Source organism: Zootoca vivipara, chromosome 5, assembly GCF_963506605.1.
Source record: "Zootoca vivipara chromosome 5, rZooViv1.1, whole genome shotgun sequence".
Classification (NCBI taxonomy): Eukaryota; Metazoa; Chordata; class Lepidosauria; order Squamata; family Lacertidae; genus Zootoca; species Zootoca vivipara.
This window is the reverse complement of record NC_083280.1, coordinates 92,096,815-92,114,834: the sequence shown is the minus strand read 5'-3', so window position 1 is coordinate 92,114,834 and position 18,020 is coordinate 92,096,815. Positions and strand designations below refer to the sequence as shown.

The 18,020-nt window shown below is 44.2% G+C and overlaps 1 protein-coding gene across 2 annotated transcripts in view; it reads right to left on the bottom strand.

The window, feature by feature from the left end:
• SEMA3D (semaphorin 3D) overlaps positions 1 to 18,020 on the bottom strand; it is a 172,165-nt gene that overhangs the window by 98,665 nt on the left and 55,480 nt on the right. For both annotated transcript variants that reach the window (XM_035137527.2, XM_035137529.2), the window contains exons 2-3: positions 16,754 to 16,932; positions 3,007 to 3,167 (exon numbers count right to left, since the gene is read on the bottom strand). In XM_035137527.2, coding sequence (XP_034993418.1) covers positions 3,007 to 3,167; positions 16,754 to 16,877 — 285 coding nt within the window. In that variant the 5' untranslated portion in view covers positions 16,878 to 16,932. The remainder of the gene's footprint in view (positions 1 to 3,006; positions 3,168 to 16,753; positions 16,933 to 18,020) is intronic.

Below are 18,020 nucleotides of genomic sequence, written 5' to 3'. Positions count from 1 at the left end.
GCCACCTCATGAGAAGAGAAGAATCCTTGGAAAAGACCCTGATGTTGGGAATGATTGAGGGCACAAGGAGAAGGGGACGACAGAGGACAAGATGGTTGGACAGTGTTCTCGAAGCTACGAACATGAGTCTGACCAAACTGCGGGAGGCAGTGGAAGACAGGAGTGCCTGGCGTGCTATGGTCCATGGGGTCACGAAGAGTCGGACACGACTAAACAACTAAAGAAAAACAACAACAACCTTACAGGATCATTGTGAAAATACTGAGACAGTTTGTACTCTCATTTCACTCACTCTAAAAGTGCAAGGCTAAGCAAGAACAAAGAGGCACATAAACAAACTGCACTGGCTTGGATGGTCAACAGCTTCAGCCACGGGAAAACTAGGCTGCCTGTAGATTAATTTATTGGAAGTCCAACCTTAGTGTGTGATTTAAATGCTCTTTCCCTCCTCCCATCAAATAACTTAACATTCATTGTCTGGGATATCCATCAATACATGAACCAATGTGCTTTTGAATTCTTATGCTTGTGGAAAAAGTAGAAATCTATGACACACGGACATAAAAAAAATACTTTAATTACATCAAAATATATAATTATAGTCTCAGTTATTGCAACGTATTATATTCAAATCAAAAGTTTTCTCACGCAAGCATCTGGTTCCCATACTGCACGGTTTCAGGCTGTTGACAGCTAAGTAAGGAGATTGCCATCACTACAGATACCCATGAGTTCAGTTTTCTGTTAGGCATTGTGTCTCATCAGAGCATTACGGCTTTTGTACGTATGGAACATTATTCAAGCTTCTAAGATTAAGGCTGCAATGATATGCATGGGAGAAAATCCTAACGCTCTCAATGGGACATACCTCTGAGTAGACATGCATACGATTGTGCTACAAGGCTGTGATCCTATACACACTTAAGCACCATTAAATGGACTTCATCAATTGCTGATTGGCTGGGATAATCTATGTGGTCAATCTAAGAAGCATTGCCTTCACTCTAAATGCCTTCAGTGATGTCTGCATGTAGATAAATATGAATGTTCCTTATGTGATTAATTGTGTCCTCCTCACAGGGGGAAACGTGTTGCGGTGAGATCAACGTGACTAACCCAAGGTTGTGGGTGGGGTCGTTTGGATAGCCACAACGCCCGATTGGTGGTCCCTCGTTGCTGGGTTCAATTTGGCCAATGAGAAAGAAGGCAAACGGTTCAAGGGATCTATTTATACCAATGCATGTGTCGTAGAGCTTCCTCTTTTCGCTTGTGCATCGGAACACTCATCCACCTCTCCCTATATTTAGGGTTTTTTCAGCAATTGACCTTGCTATGCCATTGTGTGTCATCTGTCGGTGGGACAGGGGCCCGGTAGGAATCTCCCCACTTGGCTGATTGGCTGTTGCTATTTGGGTTTCGCTTGCCATGTGGCAAATTGTCACAATTTGTAAGGTTGCAGATAGGCACTGGTTGAAGGTGGATAGGGATGTGGAGCTGTGCCGATCCTTATGTGAAGGGTATTCTTTTAAAGGAATCCAAGGACTCAAATTGGTTTGGTCAACCCCTGGTAGGGGGTTGTGCCTGTGCCCGAGTCCCGAGGAGCATTTGGGGAGTGGACAGAGTCTGCTCTCAGACTCTTGACCTTCCCCAGGTGTTTACCCTCGGCTGTCCTATGGTTCGCCCTGGGTCAGCACTACCTACCGTGGGCGTAGGGAGCTAGTTGAACCAGAGCCTATGCAACCACTCACTTATCTGCAATCAATAAAGCTGTGGCCTAAATTCTGCCAAAAACCAAAACAAAAATTTGAGTCAAATGTGTCTCTATTTATTGGGGAGGTCTCGGGATCTGAACCCGCAACTGATTTGATCACTCTATGAAGGAGGGGGGAAACTCTAATCGATTAGGAGTATTATATTGGGGATATTTGCAAATTTTGCATGTGTGCCTGTATATTAATTTTATCACAAAGTGAAAAAAACATATATCATATCACAAAATGTGTATTTAAATAGTATTTTAGCTCAATGCACGCATTTCTAACTATATTTTATTTGAAAATGTGTCTTGTGTAGGACTGCATGCAAGATACAACATCTGCATGTATTCATCTTGAAAGACAACACTTTATGTTTGCTAATTGTTTTTAAATAAGGTTTGTTTTTTTAAAGTACCTTGTAAATGCAAAAGCAGCTTTTGCTTTGTTTTTTAAAAGAGAGTCGTGTGGAATCTAAAGGATACCGTAATTATGTTCCAATCTACTCATGAATCTGGGAGGTGAGACTGAGGCCACTCTGCCTTGGAACTCACAGAAATATTATTCCACAAACACCCTTAGAAGGTATTGAAACTGGGGGTTTCAATTTGGGCCAAAGCGAAGCAATGGTGCTAAGAGTATCTTTTAAATATATTCCAGCTTCTGCTCTATGAAAGGTAATGTTTCAGGAGCCTTAATTTTGATTATTGTCTGTGGGAGGTCCATCATTAAAAACTTTTGAGCTCTGGGAATAGACGATGCGGGAAACACTCCCGGGATGTGAGCATGAACACACACACATGTTGGCAATGTTTCTAAACTGTTTCTGTAAAACTCTGAGAGCCTACTGTAAAGGGTCAAACTTTTTGGCTGATGAAACCTGCACACAGGTCAGTAGGTATAATTGAGATGAGAACTTGGGCTAAGTGCAGACTGCCTTTGCTTGGACGTGGTTGTCATAACACAAGATGGAAGGAGAGATGTTGCCATTTGCTTACATTCCAGCCAGATAGGGGGCAGAAGTCCAATCGATATTTGTCATGTTATATTACTGTACAAGAGGCCATGCATGCTGACAAATCCAGTTTATTAAAAGCAAGCCACGTTAGCAGTGGGAGGGGAAGCTATTAAATCCTTGTGATGGTGCATGACAAACGATGTTCGCTCTTTGTCCAACGCAAGCAGGAACAGAGCGGCTAAAAACAAACTTATCAGCTGAAACGAACACACATATATCCTCTTATAAACTGACCTTCTTTACATTTTTGTTTAAATCAACCAGGCTGAGCAGAAAAATGTGGTCCTTAGCGCCGAGAAGCAGCCGACCCCTTTCCTCATCGAGAAGCACAGTTCGGAAGTCCAGCCCCTCCGACGAGCCCAGGAACGGAACGCAGCTGTTGGAAAGCAGCAAGTCTATGAGAGAATGAAGAACATCTTTATCACCAAAAATGTATACAAACGGCTTATTGGTGTCTTCTGTAAACAGATGCACCCAACACGATCTTCACTGGTTAAGATAACAGGAGCATGCAACATTTCTTGCTATAGGACGGTGGGGTGGGCGGTAGCACACCAGAGCTTCCTCTATCTGAGGCTGCTGAGCCAAGTTCAAGGTGGTGAACAGTTTGGTACCAGTGGGCTTATGGAAAGTCCCTTCCGCCGTAGGAGGAGGGGAGATTGTGGGCACCACGAGCCCGAGCATGTGCTGGGGGGGATGGTTGCCATCCTCCCAGCCCATTGGCTGGATCCCGGACATGGCGCTCCCTTGGCGCGTCCAATCTGGACACTCCAGGGGGGCGTGGCTCGCCGATTTAAGTGAGCGCGCGGCCGGGGGTTCAGTCTTTCTTTCCTGACCCCCAGCCGCTTCGTTTTTTCCGCCCACCCTCCCTTTAGGCAGGGCTCTCCTCTTGACATTGCTGTGGACCTCGGTTGGTCGCCGTTGAGGAGGGGCCTGGTAGGAATTTCCCCACTTGGCAAATTGGCTGTGGCCTGGTGGTTTTCACCTACCTCGTAACAACTCGTCACAACTTTGGTTTTTGGCGGTAGGCATTGGATTATCTCTGAAAGGGTACAGGTGTGGGGGGGGGAGGTTGCTGCCATCACCTCCCCCAAAAGGCTGAAGGGTACTCCCTTAAGGAGTCTGGGGGCGTGGCCACGTCCAAAGCCGTGGTAGGTGAGGGCCTAAGGCACGCCCCATGGCGGTGGCCCCAGGGTGAGTTCCTAGTTGATCTGCATCGCAGGGCTCACCCAACGGTGGTTAACCCTTCACAGACTGCCAGCAGAGTGGGCTGGGGTCAGATATAGACGGTTAGATCCAATGCCTAAGCCAATACCTCTCTACATCCGTAATCAATAAAGTGGTGGCCTTTTACGCCCATTAAGCTTATGCAATGTGTCCTGTGTCTTTATTTATTCTGGGAGGGATCGGGGTATCACCACACAATTATCCTACCCCAATGTGAGCCCACTTGACATGGGTACAATTGGCACTGTTGTATCTGCCACATGATATTCGTTCCACATCTGCAATAATATCAATATATCAACATTGAAATGAGGCAGGGACTTTTGTTCTACTGTTTCTGGCTCCTGCTTAGAAATTTTTTGTTTAAACAAGCCTATCCAGACATGCAGAAGTTACATGCAGTTTTAAAATATGTTTTTAGCTTGCAGCTGATATGAATTAGTTTTTGAATTACAGGTAGGTAGCCGTGTTGGTCTGACATAGTCAAAACTAAATAAAAAAAATTCCTTCCAGTAGCACCTTAGAGACCAACTAAGTTTGTCATTGGTATGAGCTTTCGTGTGGTATCTGAAGAAGTGTGCATGCACACGAAAGCTCATACCAAAACTTAAAAGGTAAAGGGACCCCTGACCATTAGGTCCAGTCATGACCGACTTTGGGGTTGCGGCACTCATCTCGCGTTATTGGCTGAGGGAGCCGGCGTACAGCTTCCAGGTCATGTGGCCAGCATGACAAAGCCACTTCTGGCAAACCAGAGCAGCACACGGAAACGCCGTTTACCTTCCGCTGTAGTGGTACCTATTTATCTACTTGCACTTTGATGTACTTTCAAACTGCTAGGTTGGCAGGAGCTGGGACCAAGCAACAGGAGCTCACCCCGTCGAGGGGATTCAAACTGCCGACCTTCTGATCAGCAAGCCCTAGGCTCAGTGGTTTAATCCATAGCGCCACTGCGACAAACTTAGTTGGTCTCTAAGGTGCTACTGGAAGGAATTTTTATTTAGTTTTTGAATGCTTCTCAAATACCTGCTTTAACAATATTTTGTTGACAATTTTAATGTTTTCTTTTATTGTGTGTGTGTGTGTGTGTGTGTGTGTGTGTGTGTGTTAAATAAAAGAAAGTAAATGAATAATGTAGATTAGGATGTAGACTGTGGATTTGAGCAACCTGAGAGGGAACTCAGTGCTGCAACTACCCAGCCAACTGCATAGTTTTGGATTAATTTCCTTTCCTGAATGGTACATTGCTTGCAAGAGCCATCAAACGTCCATGTGTTTAGCAAATGATGCTACTGTTTGATTCATGAAGGCAACAACTTTTAAAAACATTCTGAGCAATGGTCACGTTTCAGTGATCTATGCACCCGAACACCATGTAGACATGTAAATGTTTTATACCTTTCCAATACAGAGATCTCCCTGGCCTTCCTCCTTATCCCAGCATTGTCGGATGGTAGTTAACCAACACAAGAAGTAAGGGTTTTTTGGGGGGGAGGTAGCACCCTAGAGGGTTGTGAGAGGCCAATGAGAACTGCTTTATTCCAGTGGGCATTGCATTTTTGTAGTTCTACTTGAGATTTTTCTGGGGCAACCTTGTTAGTTCCTTGTTTTGAGAATTACTTGCTTTTTCTCTTTGCAACTGTATCTTATCTATTATTGTTAGTGACTGTAATGGTTTTTTTATGAATGTTTGCGGCCACATCCTAAATTCATGGCAGAGTGACAAGCTGTTATTTACTTTTTACAGGGTCAAACACGATCCAAACATCTTGTGCTCTGCAATAAATCATTTGATTAATGTGTTAATTAGAATTATTTTATAAACGGACATTTACCATTCATATTATTGAATCTATAACTGATAATGCTGATATTGTTTGGAATGCTCTACGTGTGACTTTATATACGAGATGTCAAAAGTAAACAAAAGTAAACATCTCCTTTAAATGAAGTTGTGCTTATTGCAAGCCAGCTTCAACAGTCTCTAGAGTCATGCTTCTGGGACTTGTTTTTGTTTTAATAAACAAATATGCAAGCAAATTCATAAATAAGACAAACTGGGAACAAAATGCAAATGCTTTGGACAAAATCTATGTGTGCGTTAGTGTCCTCAAAAGTCTTTCTCAGCCAATTTTGCCCACAACAGCAGAGAACCCCCAGTACAACCGAGGACCTGTAAGAAGCTGCTGTAATCCAATGCAGTCAAAGGGCCTCCTCTCATGTGTAACAAAACAAAAAAAAATTCCTTCCAGTAGCACCTTAGAGACCAACTAAGTTTGTTATTAGTATGAGCTTTCATGTGCATGCACACTTCTTCTCTTATGTTGTAGTTTGCCTGTCTTCTCCACGAATGATTCTGTCTCTGTCTCAAGCTCTGCCCTGATCCCCCTACTTTGCCTCCAGAGCAAAGGCAGCCACAGAGCTGGTGGAAAATCTAGAGCTGACATTGGAGTGCCCACTTTGCTGCCAGAAATCTCCGTCACAAACAGCGCCCCGGCAGAAGACCAGAAGTTGGCACTGAGGATACAAATCTCTCAAGACTCTGGTTTCCTGCTGGGCTAACCGTTTCCTACAGAGCTCCGCCAAGTCAGCTCTGACACTAGGGCCATCTATTATTATTATTATTATTAGAACAAATAACAATACCATTTACAAGGAAATAAAAGCTGGCAGCAAAATAAAAAGAATAAATCCAATTATAAGAAACAGACCTACCTGTAATGCACAGAAATACAGAGTGAAAAAAACTACATTAAAACATCATATTTTAAATATATAGTAAACAAGCCCATTGGAACACCATAACAATTGAGAAAGAGTGGGAAACTCAAGTCAAGACATCAGAGAAATGCTTGTCTAAGCAGTGTCACTTCCAAGAGCTGGTGGAATGCTGGTGGAATGCTAATACTGATGGCTCTTTTCGTATCTGAGCAGGAAGGTCATCTCACAGTCCCCATGGAAGAGCTTGATTCCATCTTACCACAAGTTGATAATCATCAGGCCAGGACAAAGCCAAACAAGTTCCATTTGTGGCTCTTAATTCCTTTCCAACTTAATGCTCGTCAAGGACAGGAGTGTAGTGGTCCAGTTATTTTGGGATGTAGGCAGAAAATCCCAGAAACCCCTCCCTCCAACCAACCCCCCAAGACACTAAAAATAAAATAAAAATGAATTAAAAACTAGCCATTTTCTCCCCTTTCCTTGGCTGTTTCAAACGGGTTCATCTATCCACTTCATTCTGTAAATACCCCTGAAAACCTAAATCTTCTTTTGTGGAGCAGTTGGAAAACTGACCTCCATTAATGGAGATGTGCATGTCAAAATGAAGTTAAGCTTTTCTTTCAACCCACTTAATCAAGGGCCTGTGATTTTTTAAAAAAATGCATATTAATATCAGGGCAGCGTGCCATCTTTCCAAAAACAAGAATTTCTCATTCAGCAAGAAAGGAATACCCTAAAGGACAAATACAGTAAGCATTTCCACGACTCTTAAATATTAACCCTGCCTTTGGAGAAAAACAATGTTGTTGGGAAAGTATTTCCTAAAAAATTATGCTACTCACATTTGGTTATGAACTGTTATGAACTGATCTTTGGCTTGTTAACTTGTGTGAGAGAGAGACTGCTCTGGCTGATTACTAATGTTATGTAGAAAGTAAAATGTAAATGATCTTATGCTGGAAACATTTAACCAGAAAATTAAACCATGGTCTACAAGGTCAGGTTCTGGCAGACCACCACCAACTGCTGCAGTTGCTAAACTTTGGTGGATCTTTATCTGGTTCAGCAAAGTGCTGCTCAGGATCTTAAGCAAGAGACACGCTCGGCATTCATCTTCATCCAAACTATGCTTCTGCCCTACAATTTCTAGGCTTTAAGGTCTGCGCTTTAAAATGCCATGTCCAAACACTTTTCTCCCCTGCTGCTTTCCCCACGAACACCTGCTCTTTAATGCTAAATTGTGACAAATGGCCATTTGGGTTTTTTTCAAAGGGAGGTCTGGATGTGCCTCCCGTTTCATGAATTAATTGTGTCTTGGCTCATGGTGTTCCCAAAATAGATAGCCAAGTCCTGTAAATTTTAAGCACATCGGTGGGTCATCGGAATTCTAGAGGGTTTTTGTTTAAAGCTCACCTCTGTTGTGCTGAAGAAGCCTAGGTGTTTGGAACAAGGGATGTCGTCTTGGATTAAAAATCTCCAGAGACCCTTGCATATTATCTTGGGCAGTCTTCCATTTATTTGGAAGAAACCTCAGTGGTATAGCATCTCCTCTGCATAAAGAGGGTCTCAGGATGAATCTCTGATATTGCCAGGTAGGACTAGGAAAGTGTCGGTAATATTGAATGAACCGATAGTCTGGCTCTGAACAAGGAAGATCCCTCTGCCCTTAACCCACATTCTGGACAGGCCAGCCAAAACGGAATCTCTGCATGGAGGTTTCTCTTTCACTCCTTACACAGTAACACCTAGCAAAACTTCCCCAAGTTGCCCCCACTCCCACTCTCACAGGACCGCTGGAGCTCAACCCCACTTTGCGTAAAATAGAGAGCACACTTGACACTTGCTCGTGGTTGTTCCTTTTAGGAGAGCAGCTGTGCTGGGCAGGCTGTCTTTCTGCTACTACGGATCTTCTCATTGAGGAACTCCTGAAAAGCTTCTGTAAGGGGGAGGGATTATAGAGAACCCCCCCCCCTCTCATCAGGAGCAGCCTGTCTCCAAGCAGTCATGAAAGCGCAGGGTCTGAAGGGGTGAGTCAGGAGACGGAGAAGGAGTGTCAGGGCTCTGGCAGCATTGGAGAGCCCCTGCTCCACAGGCAGTAAGCGAGAGAGGCGGGAAGGGTGAACAGGGAGAAGGCAGACCGTAGACCCTTCCCCCCCCCCCGACACCAGTATTGAGGAGGAGGAGAAAGGGGAGGAGATTCACTGTCCCGAGGCTTTTATGTTGGTCAGAGTCGCGAAAAGGGGCAGTGCCGGATTCTGATACGGAATGAGAAGACATGAAACCGACAGCTCACTACACTGTAAATAATGTGCACCAATAAAGACTTTTGAAAGACAAGCATGTGGAAGGTCGTTACTCAGGAGTAGTCTGAACAACCCTGACAGCTTCCAAAGAGCCATGGGACTCCTTCAAACACAGTTTGACGAACGGTAGAAATCCCACGCAGGAGAGTGTACTGCGTATCACAATGCGTGGTGAATATTTCTGAGTGATAGCTACATCCCACGAGCAATTGTGTATGCCTACTGGAAATAAACCCAATAAAACAGATGCGTGATGGTGTCGAGGATGAGATCATTCCTGCGGTTTTATGACATGCAAACGAAAGCTGAGAAGGACACCTGTTTTGTGTGAAGTGGTCGTTGGAAGTAAAGGGTGTGTTTGCAGCCCTGCTACATTCCAAGAGGATCGCAGCTCCATGCTTGCAGAGCACTGTCTGTTCCAAGCATCCAAGGGCGAACAGCAGGAAATTATGAACATGAACACATCTGCCTTATACTGAGATTATCTCAGGCAGTACGGTCTGTTCTTACTTGCAGCCCTTTCCAAGATTTCTGGTGCAGGTCTTTCCTAGCCCTGTCTCCAGAGATCCTTTGAACTTGAGATCCCAAAGGCTGAACCTTTTGAATCTCTGCTTGGAATAGACAAATGCTGCGCCTGTCCTCCGGTTTCTGGAAAGTTGCAGACGTCTGCAAAAGAGGCTTTGTAGAGTGGGGGTTGAGCTTACCCTACAATTACAAGGTGCCCAAGTTGTCTTTCCTTCTTTCCATTAAAGCATTGCTTCTCCAGCACCCTGCAGCCTCCCCAGCTGCCCCTGCTTCCTGATCTGAAAAAAAGCTCCCTGGAACCGAGAGGAGCTGCCTCGTGACGGTTTCCCTTGAGCTTTGACTAAAGAGCAGTCACACAAGAAGACTGCAGAGTGCAGACTACTGGGGAGGTGATTTGAAAAATGGAAGACAGCATTAAGAAATGCATACATGTCCTTGGTAAAATAAATCCATACTGGTTTGTACAGTGGTACCTCAGGTTAAGTACTTAATTGGTTCCGGGGTGCCATCCGCACCCCGAAAAGTACTTAACCTGAGCGAGGATAGTGTGCGTGCACGAAGTGCTGATGGAGCTCTTCTGCGCATACGCAAAGTGCGCAGAACGCTTCTGCACATGTGCGCGCAGCGGAACCCGGAAGTAAACACTTCCGGGTCCGTCGCGTACTTAACCTGAAAGTACGCAACCTGAAGTGTACTTAACCCGAGGTATGACTGTACAAGGAATCATCCCTGACCATTGGCCATACCAGCTGGGGTTGATGAGAGCTTAGAGTTCAACAACTTCTAGAGGGATCCAGCGAACCAGTCTATTGACCCTTCCAGTCATTATCTAACACTACAGTGAATTAGCTAATGTTCAGTTGTCATCCCTAAAGTGGTTGGGACCAATGACAGTAATTTACAGAGCAGGCCAGTGAGAACGCCAGCTCAGAGTCCTGACATTTGAAAGAAATCTGTTTTTTTTTAAGCAATGTGAAACTAATGTCGAGTTGGCAGACTGTACAGTAAGGGGGGGGGTTAACAGCACTAGGATTTCAATGCTGTTATCAGGTATAATTTGCAGCGGTTAGGTTTGAGCACATGAAAAGATTAATGAACCTCTACAGGGTAGTGTATTTCAACAAACCCATTGCTGTTTTAGCCTCCAGTCATTCTCCTGGGCACAGACGCTGATTCATATCAAATCACGTCAGGCTCTGTGATGTAGACAAATGAGGATGGGAAATAAAGCAACTCATTTTCACTTACAAACTAAAACATAACACTTGAATCTTGGCATGGGGTGGATCGTCTGTGGGTCTGGCTTTCATACTTCACGAAATGACCCAAAGCCTACTATTTCCCTGTCATCAACAAAATTTGGAATGGATGAGCAGTATACACATTATTGGAATACAGTTATTTCAGGCTTACAAGAAATGGAGGGAATGCCTTTCAAACATGCATTCCAGAAGACTGTTGCATTGTTTTGTCTTTAGACAGACAATGCAAATGTCAAGGGATGGTGCACAGTTAAAATGAATGAGCTGAATGATGGAGGAATAAAGCCCAGATCCACGTTTCCTTCTGCTCAGTACAATCATCCTAATGACCTTTGAGCAGCACATAGCAGTTCTGCTTGGTTGTGACCTATAGTCCACAATCATGGTGATCATGAAAAGACAGCTTCAGGGTCATGTGGCCAGCATGACAAAGCTGCTTCTGGCGAACCAGAGCAGCGCACGGAAACGCCGTTTACCTTCCCGCCGGAGCGGTCCCTATTTATCTACTTGCACTTTGATGTGCTTTCAAACTGCTAGGTGGGCAGGAGCTGGGACCGAGCAACGGGAGCTCACCCCATTGCAGGGATTTGAACCGCCGACCTTCTGATCAGCAAGCCCTAGACTGTGGTTTAACTCACAGCGCCACAAGCTAATATTCTCTTTGGGCACACACAGCTAGTTGTGTGCTTTGTTGGAACCGAGACAATGTTCAATGTTTCCAGACAAAACTTCAGCTCAGTGAAACTTGGGTATATGTATAGATTTATGACCCACTCATCCTTTTCAAGTTTGAAGAACAGATTTTCTCTCTCTCTTCCTCCCTCCCTCCCTCCCTGCCTCCCTCACACTAACACAATTTTAAAGAAAGATGCCAAATGCACCTTCACAAGATATCGGAAGCATCATCTATTGAACACAATGATTTAGTCATTTAATTTTTAGGAGACACCTGTGCTTGAAACAGCTTGAAAAATTAGACAGCCCGGTACTGATTGGATTTAAAAAAAAAAAAAACTTGGTCAGCAAAACACGCTACATTTTGGCAAAGTATCAAGGATAGTATTTGCCCCCAGTTACTCTGACTAATCATTCTTACTAAAAAGAAGGCAGCTTCATGGAATCATGTTTCCTCTTAAAGTCCATTTTTTCCAAAGAATTTAGAATGAGCTCATAATGATCCAAGTTATCAAGAGATGATTAAGGTCCACCGACATCCAAGAGAATCTGTTGCTTCTTTGGGAAAGCTTGGGCTTTGTACCATTTGCAAAGCATGAGTATTGTCATGTAAGAAATAGAGTGGAGAGAAGAGACCCCCTTGCCTGCTGTAACCAGTCCTTGTTCTGCTGGTTTCAAACAAATAATCGTGAGCAGAACATAACTTCATCTTATTTGCTTGGCTGCTTATTTCATCAGCAGCCTTCAACCTCTGTAACTCTTCAAGTCAACCCCCCGTTGCCGTTCCTTCACTTGCAGGGAAACTGGAATCAAGGTCACAGAAGGAGGTAAAGATCTCTAGCTATGACACATCTCAGCTTTGCTTTGTTTTTAAGTATGTAACTTATAGCTATTTATTTGTTATTGGACTTTAAAACCCACCTTTTCCCTCACAACAACCCTGTGAGGTAGGCTAGGCTGAAAGTTGGTGACAAGTTACCCCATTCAGCTTCATCACCAAGTGGGGATTTGAACCTGTGTCTCTCCGGTCTTAACCCAACACCTCAATTGCTGTGCCCCCACTCGCACCCGGCATTCAGCAGACTTGATTTTAGTACAATCGCTAGGTTTAATCATAGGAAAACATGGCTCAGAGACTCCTCCCTCCCTCAACTAGCTAAACATCCCACTCTAATTTCCCTGCTTGTTTGCCATGATGAAAAAGTGATGTCATTCAAGAATGGCCTTCAGACCACTATCCAAAGCCTTCTCTGTGACTGTGGGATCCATGATCAGATTCCCTGTGGTAGGGAAGGTGGTGGTGTTGACAGACAGGGGGCTGCCATTGCTGATTCCACCCTTGTGAATGACAGCAATGTTGCATTTTGGGCAAGGCCCTCTGTAAATAATACAGAGGTTTGATGTAGCAGAGTACACACAAGAAAGAGACTCACAGGATGGCTACAAAGGGCCTATAAATTCATCTACATCCCATCATGCCCTGCTAGAATTGTTCTTGTTTAGTCGTTTAGTCGTGTCCGACTCTTCGTGACCCCATGGACCAGAGCATGCCAGGCACTCCTGTCTTCCGCTGCCTCCCGCAGTTTGGTCAAACTCATGTTCGTAGCTTCGAGAACACTGTCCAACCATCTCATCCTCTGTTGTCCCCTTCTCCTTGTGCCCTCCATCTTTCCCAACATCAGGGGCTTCTCCAGGGAGTCTTCTCTTCTCATGAGGTGGCCAAAGTATTGGAGCCTCAGCTTCACGATCTGTCCTTCCAGTGAGCACTCAGGGCTGATTTCCTTCAGAATGGATAGGTTTGATCTTCTAGCAGTCCATGGGACTCTCAAGAGTCTCCTCCAGCACCATAATTCAAAAGCATCAATTCTTCGGCGATCAGCCTTCTTTATGGTCCAGCTCTCACTTCCATACATCACTACTGGGAAAACCATAGCTTTAACTATACGGACCTTTGTCGGCAAGGTGAGGTCTCTGCTTTTTAAGATGGCCCTGCTATAATGCACACCTGAAATTATATTGCTGAAGACCCTGGTAACTAAAATCAAAACGAGCATTTTGACCCACGAGGCCGGCAGGGCCCACCTGCACTAACTGCTGCCCCGGGCCCTCCACATCAGGGTCTGCGAGGATTGCCTTTTATTTCCCACAATGCCCTAGATGGAAACTATGCTGGGCAGTCCAGAGCATCATAGGAAATTAAAACGGCACTGCTGCCAGACTGCTGCTGCCATGCCAAACTGTCCAGTGAGCCTGAAAGGGGTCCATAAATGTAAGAAGGGGGCACCAAGCCAATTTGCCTAGACCCATGCCCACCTGGCTCCCCATGAAATCTGGGACAAACAAGCACCCACTGGCTAACAGAAAAAGTAAATGCTCACGGAAGACAAAAACGGAAGAGTAGTGCCAGTCAGGGAGCGATTGCTTTACCACAACCATCAGAGATTCTCCACGCAAGAAGATCACAACCCTTTCACCTCCCAGCCTCTGCTGGGCCCACAATAATTAACTCTTTTGATCAGAGCGGAGCAGGACAGAGCCTGATGACCTTCCACAAGAGTGAACTTTAGACCTCTCAGAAAGGAGAAGATTCATTAAAAATAAAAGCAGTTCTCTGTTATGGGAGCAGTACAGTCATAAAGTCCACTCTCCTGAAAGCTCTGCGGGTTGTCTCAAGTTCAAAACAGTTCCTTCTAACCATTTATGGCTAGCTCTTTAATGTTGGATATTTTTGAACAAACTCTGAGTAAAGACACAGCTGCACAAAGAAGAGGGGCTCTTTTTCAAGTATTGTCGTTGTTGCTGTTGTTACAGAGATGATGAAATGCTCTTCTGCGACTTCGCGTTACTGGTGAAAAAGTCACAGGCCCAGTTCAGAAAACATCACACAGCCAAGTTAAATAATTAATCCTGAAACATCGTAAATAGAAATGTATCCAGTTTGAAGCATTTGTTATTACAAAGAGGACCTCGGGCTGTGGACACGCACAGGTTCCCCTGTTCCTAAGCCGCTTATCTTTCTTGTGTGACTGCCAAATAAAGCAAAGCCATCCTGGTTACTGAAGCAATTAAAAATGGAGGAGTGTTTTTAAAAAAATAAAAGGAAAGGAAAAAGGGAAAGGAAACTGTCCTCGTGAAAGGTTACAAGTTGAGCCCCTGATCCCATGCAAACTCTTTCTAATATTTCAAAATATGAGACATGATTATGGTTCAACCTTTACCCAAGAAGGGTCAAAATCAGCATGGAAGAAGAACCTATGGATCCCTCTCTATTAATATTTATTTATTTATTTATTTATTCATACACACACACACACACACACACACACACACACACACACACACACATACCTCACCCATCTGGCTAGGTTTCCCCAGCTATTCTGGGCAGCTCCCAACAGATTAAAAACAGAATAAAACATCAAATATTAAAATCTTCCCTAAAGATGGCTGCCTTCAGATGTCTTCTAAAAGTCATGGGGTGCCACATGCGGCGAGCATCCCAAGGGGGTGTGGTGGCGATGTCACTCCCCCCCCCCTCAGGGATGACACCCAGGGCGGACCGCGCCCACCGCACCCCTTCCTCTGCCACTGGATGGTGGGAGGGGAAGTAAAAATGACCACCAGGTTTTTTACCAGGTTTCTTGGCCACAATCTACATATACCTGGCGGGATTGCCATGCCACAAGGTGACGCTCCATGGCTTATGGGCTGCACTGGGGTTAGCTGGTTATAAACTGAGCAGACCTTCAGCAATCCAAAGGGAAATGTTGTTCCCCTAGATTTTTAATTAGTTGACCTTGTAACGGATACGCTGGTTGCGCAATCTTGCAATCAGAAGATTATTTCCTCCCTCATCAAGAAAGTAACCTGTTGAGTGAGATGCTAAGCAGGGCTGGGAAAATGTCTTAGATTCCTAGGCACCAACATCACATTGCAAAGAAAGAATCCAGAGGCAGCATCAAATTCAACAACATCCTCCGTATGTACAGCTGACAGTGAGATTCTCAGTTCCTAGCCACCTGCATGAAATATTTAGGCATCCAGTCAACCTGGTGCCTGGTTTCTTTTCCCCCTTCTCAGCCTTGATTATAACAAACACAGCAGCATGCCTTCCCACATATCACAGATGAAATGAGGGGCAATCTTGTATCCTTGAGCTGTAATACTCCCATTCTCACATGATGCATTGCTACTCTCTTAGTTATACGCTGCTGGGGAAGCCCGACTGTGGGCATATTTTGTCATTGGCTCTGCGATTCAGGCATGTCCAACAGGTAGATCGTGATCTACTGGTAGATCACGGGGTGTTCCTGGTAGATCCTGGTTGATCTCTGGCCCCCCAGCAATCTCCCAGCGATCTTACAAGAAAGAAGATTCCACCAAAGCATTGTTGTTGGAATCAAAGCATTCCTGACAGATGGCTGTCAAGCCTCCGCTTAAAGACCTTCAAAGAAGGAGACTCCACCACACTCCTTGGCAGCAAATTCCACTGTCGAACAGCTCTTACTGTCAGGAAGTTCTTCCTAATGTTTAGGTGAGGTCTGACCAGAGCAGAATACAGTGGTACTATTACTTCCCTTGATCTAGATGCTATACTCCTATTGATGCAGCCCAGAATTGCATTGGCTTTTTAGCTGCTGCATCACACTGTTGACTCATGTCAAGTTTGTGGTCTACCAAGCCTCCTAGATCTTTTTCACATGTACTGCTCTCAAGCCAGGTGTCACCCATCCTATATTCGTGCCTTACTTTTTCTCTCTTTTTTTGCCCTAGTGTAGTACTTTACATTTCTCCTTGTTAAAATTCTAAACTAAACAATTGCCATAGAGGATTCTCAATATATTACCAAATGTTAAAGGCACTTATTCAGTGAAGTGAAGAGACTGGCTTATTCTCTTGTTCCCATTTTTCTTGCCATGTTGTTCACATTAAAGCATGCAACACACTCTTATTTACCATGTAAACATTTATTGTTTTAATCATTTTTTATCAGCTAGAGAGTCATAAAACTAATCTGAATGTCTTCATTTCAGTTGCCAGACTTTTCCACTCAACCACCACCCTCACAAACATACAAACATTATCACTCAAAGTTTTGTTTTGGTCTAGATGTTTAAAATATATTATGTTGCTATTTACCATTTTCTAAAAGAATGACAACAATTGAGTTACTTTTCGGGGGGGGGACCCAAATAACTGAAAATATTTGTTGGCAATGTTACAACAAAGCAGGAATAATAACACTGAAAAGTCACTTAAAATGTTTACCTTTATAGGAGAGTTTAAGTCTTGGGACATTTTGTTTAGATGTTACGGACACTGGCAAGAGTATCATTCCCAAGCAGAACATCATACAAAGATGTTGGGTTCTGAGAGATCTTGTTGCAATCATTTCTCCGGATTTTTTTTCTTGCACTTCTCCTTTCTTTCAACAATCCAAAAGAAATCTGTAAAGAAAAAGAAAATGTCATCTTCTTTGGTAAAGTAAGATTTGTATTGTTTTTAAATGAAGGATGGCTTAAAGCATTATTCTCAACGGAAAATATTTTATGATATACTCGGAAAAAAATTCAGATGGACCCAAAGGAGCTAGACATGCTTGCTCATGGGTAGGCAAACTAAGGCCCGGGGGCCAGATCCGGCCCAATCACCATCTCAATCCAGCCCAGGGATGGTCTAGGAATCAGCGTGTTTTTACATGAGCAAAGCCCTCCATCGGGAATTGTCACGTGTTCCAGTACATAACTGACAGTAGGTAGCACATGCATTTTTGTCATTTGAATTCTCATCGATTAATGGCTCAGCCCTTGCTAACTTTCAGCCAAGTTGCTTGGGCATTTTCAGAAGTCCACCCACACACCCCACCCCCGCATGTTCTCTGCTGTGCACACAACCAGCCTCCGCAAGTTCAGCAAATGTTTGGCATGCACATGTGCAAGAGGTGAACACGGTACTTCTCCTCCTTCTATGTGCTCAGCAAACATCAAGGCTGCACACTTCCGAAACAGACTGTTTTCTCCATGGAAAACCATTGTCCTTGAGCTGACCCTGAGCAATAGGAACATTTCATAGATAGCAATTAGCCAGTGATGGGTATTTGCACATGCAAGCTACCATTTGATGCTACAGCCCAACCAATGAGGGCATTGCTTTTGTATCCAGCCCACCTACTTTATGGGTCCTAAGATGTGACTTTCCAGCTGGCTGCTGGCCATCCACACAAAATTCCTTAGACAGAACAACTGAGTCAACAGAGGCAATGGACAACCGTTTCGATATGCAGCATTTAGGACAGGAAGGAAAGGGAGAAATGAGCTTAAGGCGAGCACATCTCGGCTGGCTCACCTGAGCAAGAGCCTTTGAACGGGAAGAAGAGGAGGTACCTTCAGGTACATGAGAAAAATATGAACCAGCAAATAAATAAATGAATAAATCCAAAGAGGCACTTGCCTGCTTTCAGCAAATTCTGAAAATGGCTACAGAATGAACATTTCTTCCTCTGTTGAGCAATTTTTGTTTACTGAAGATATTTGTC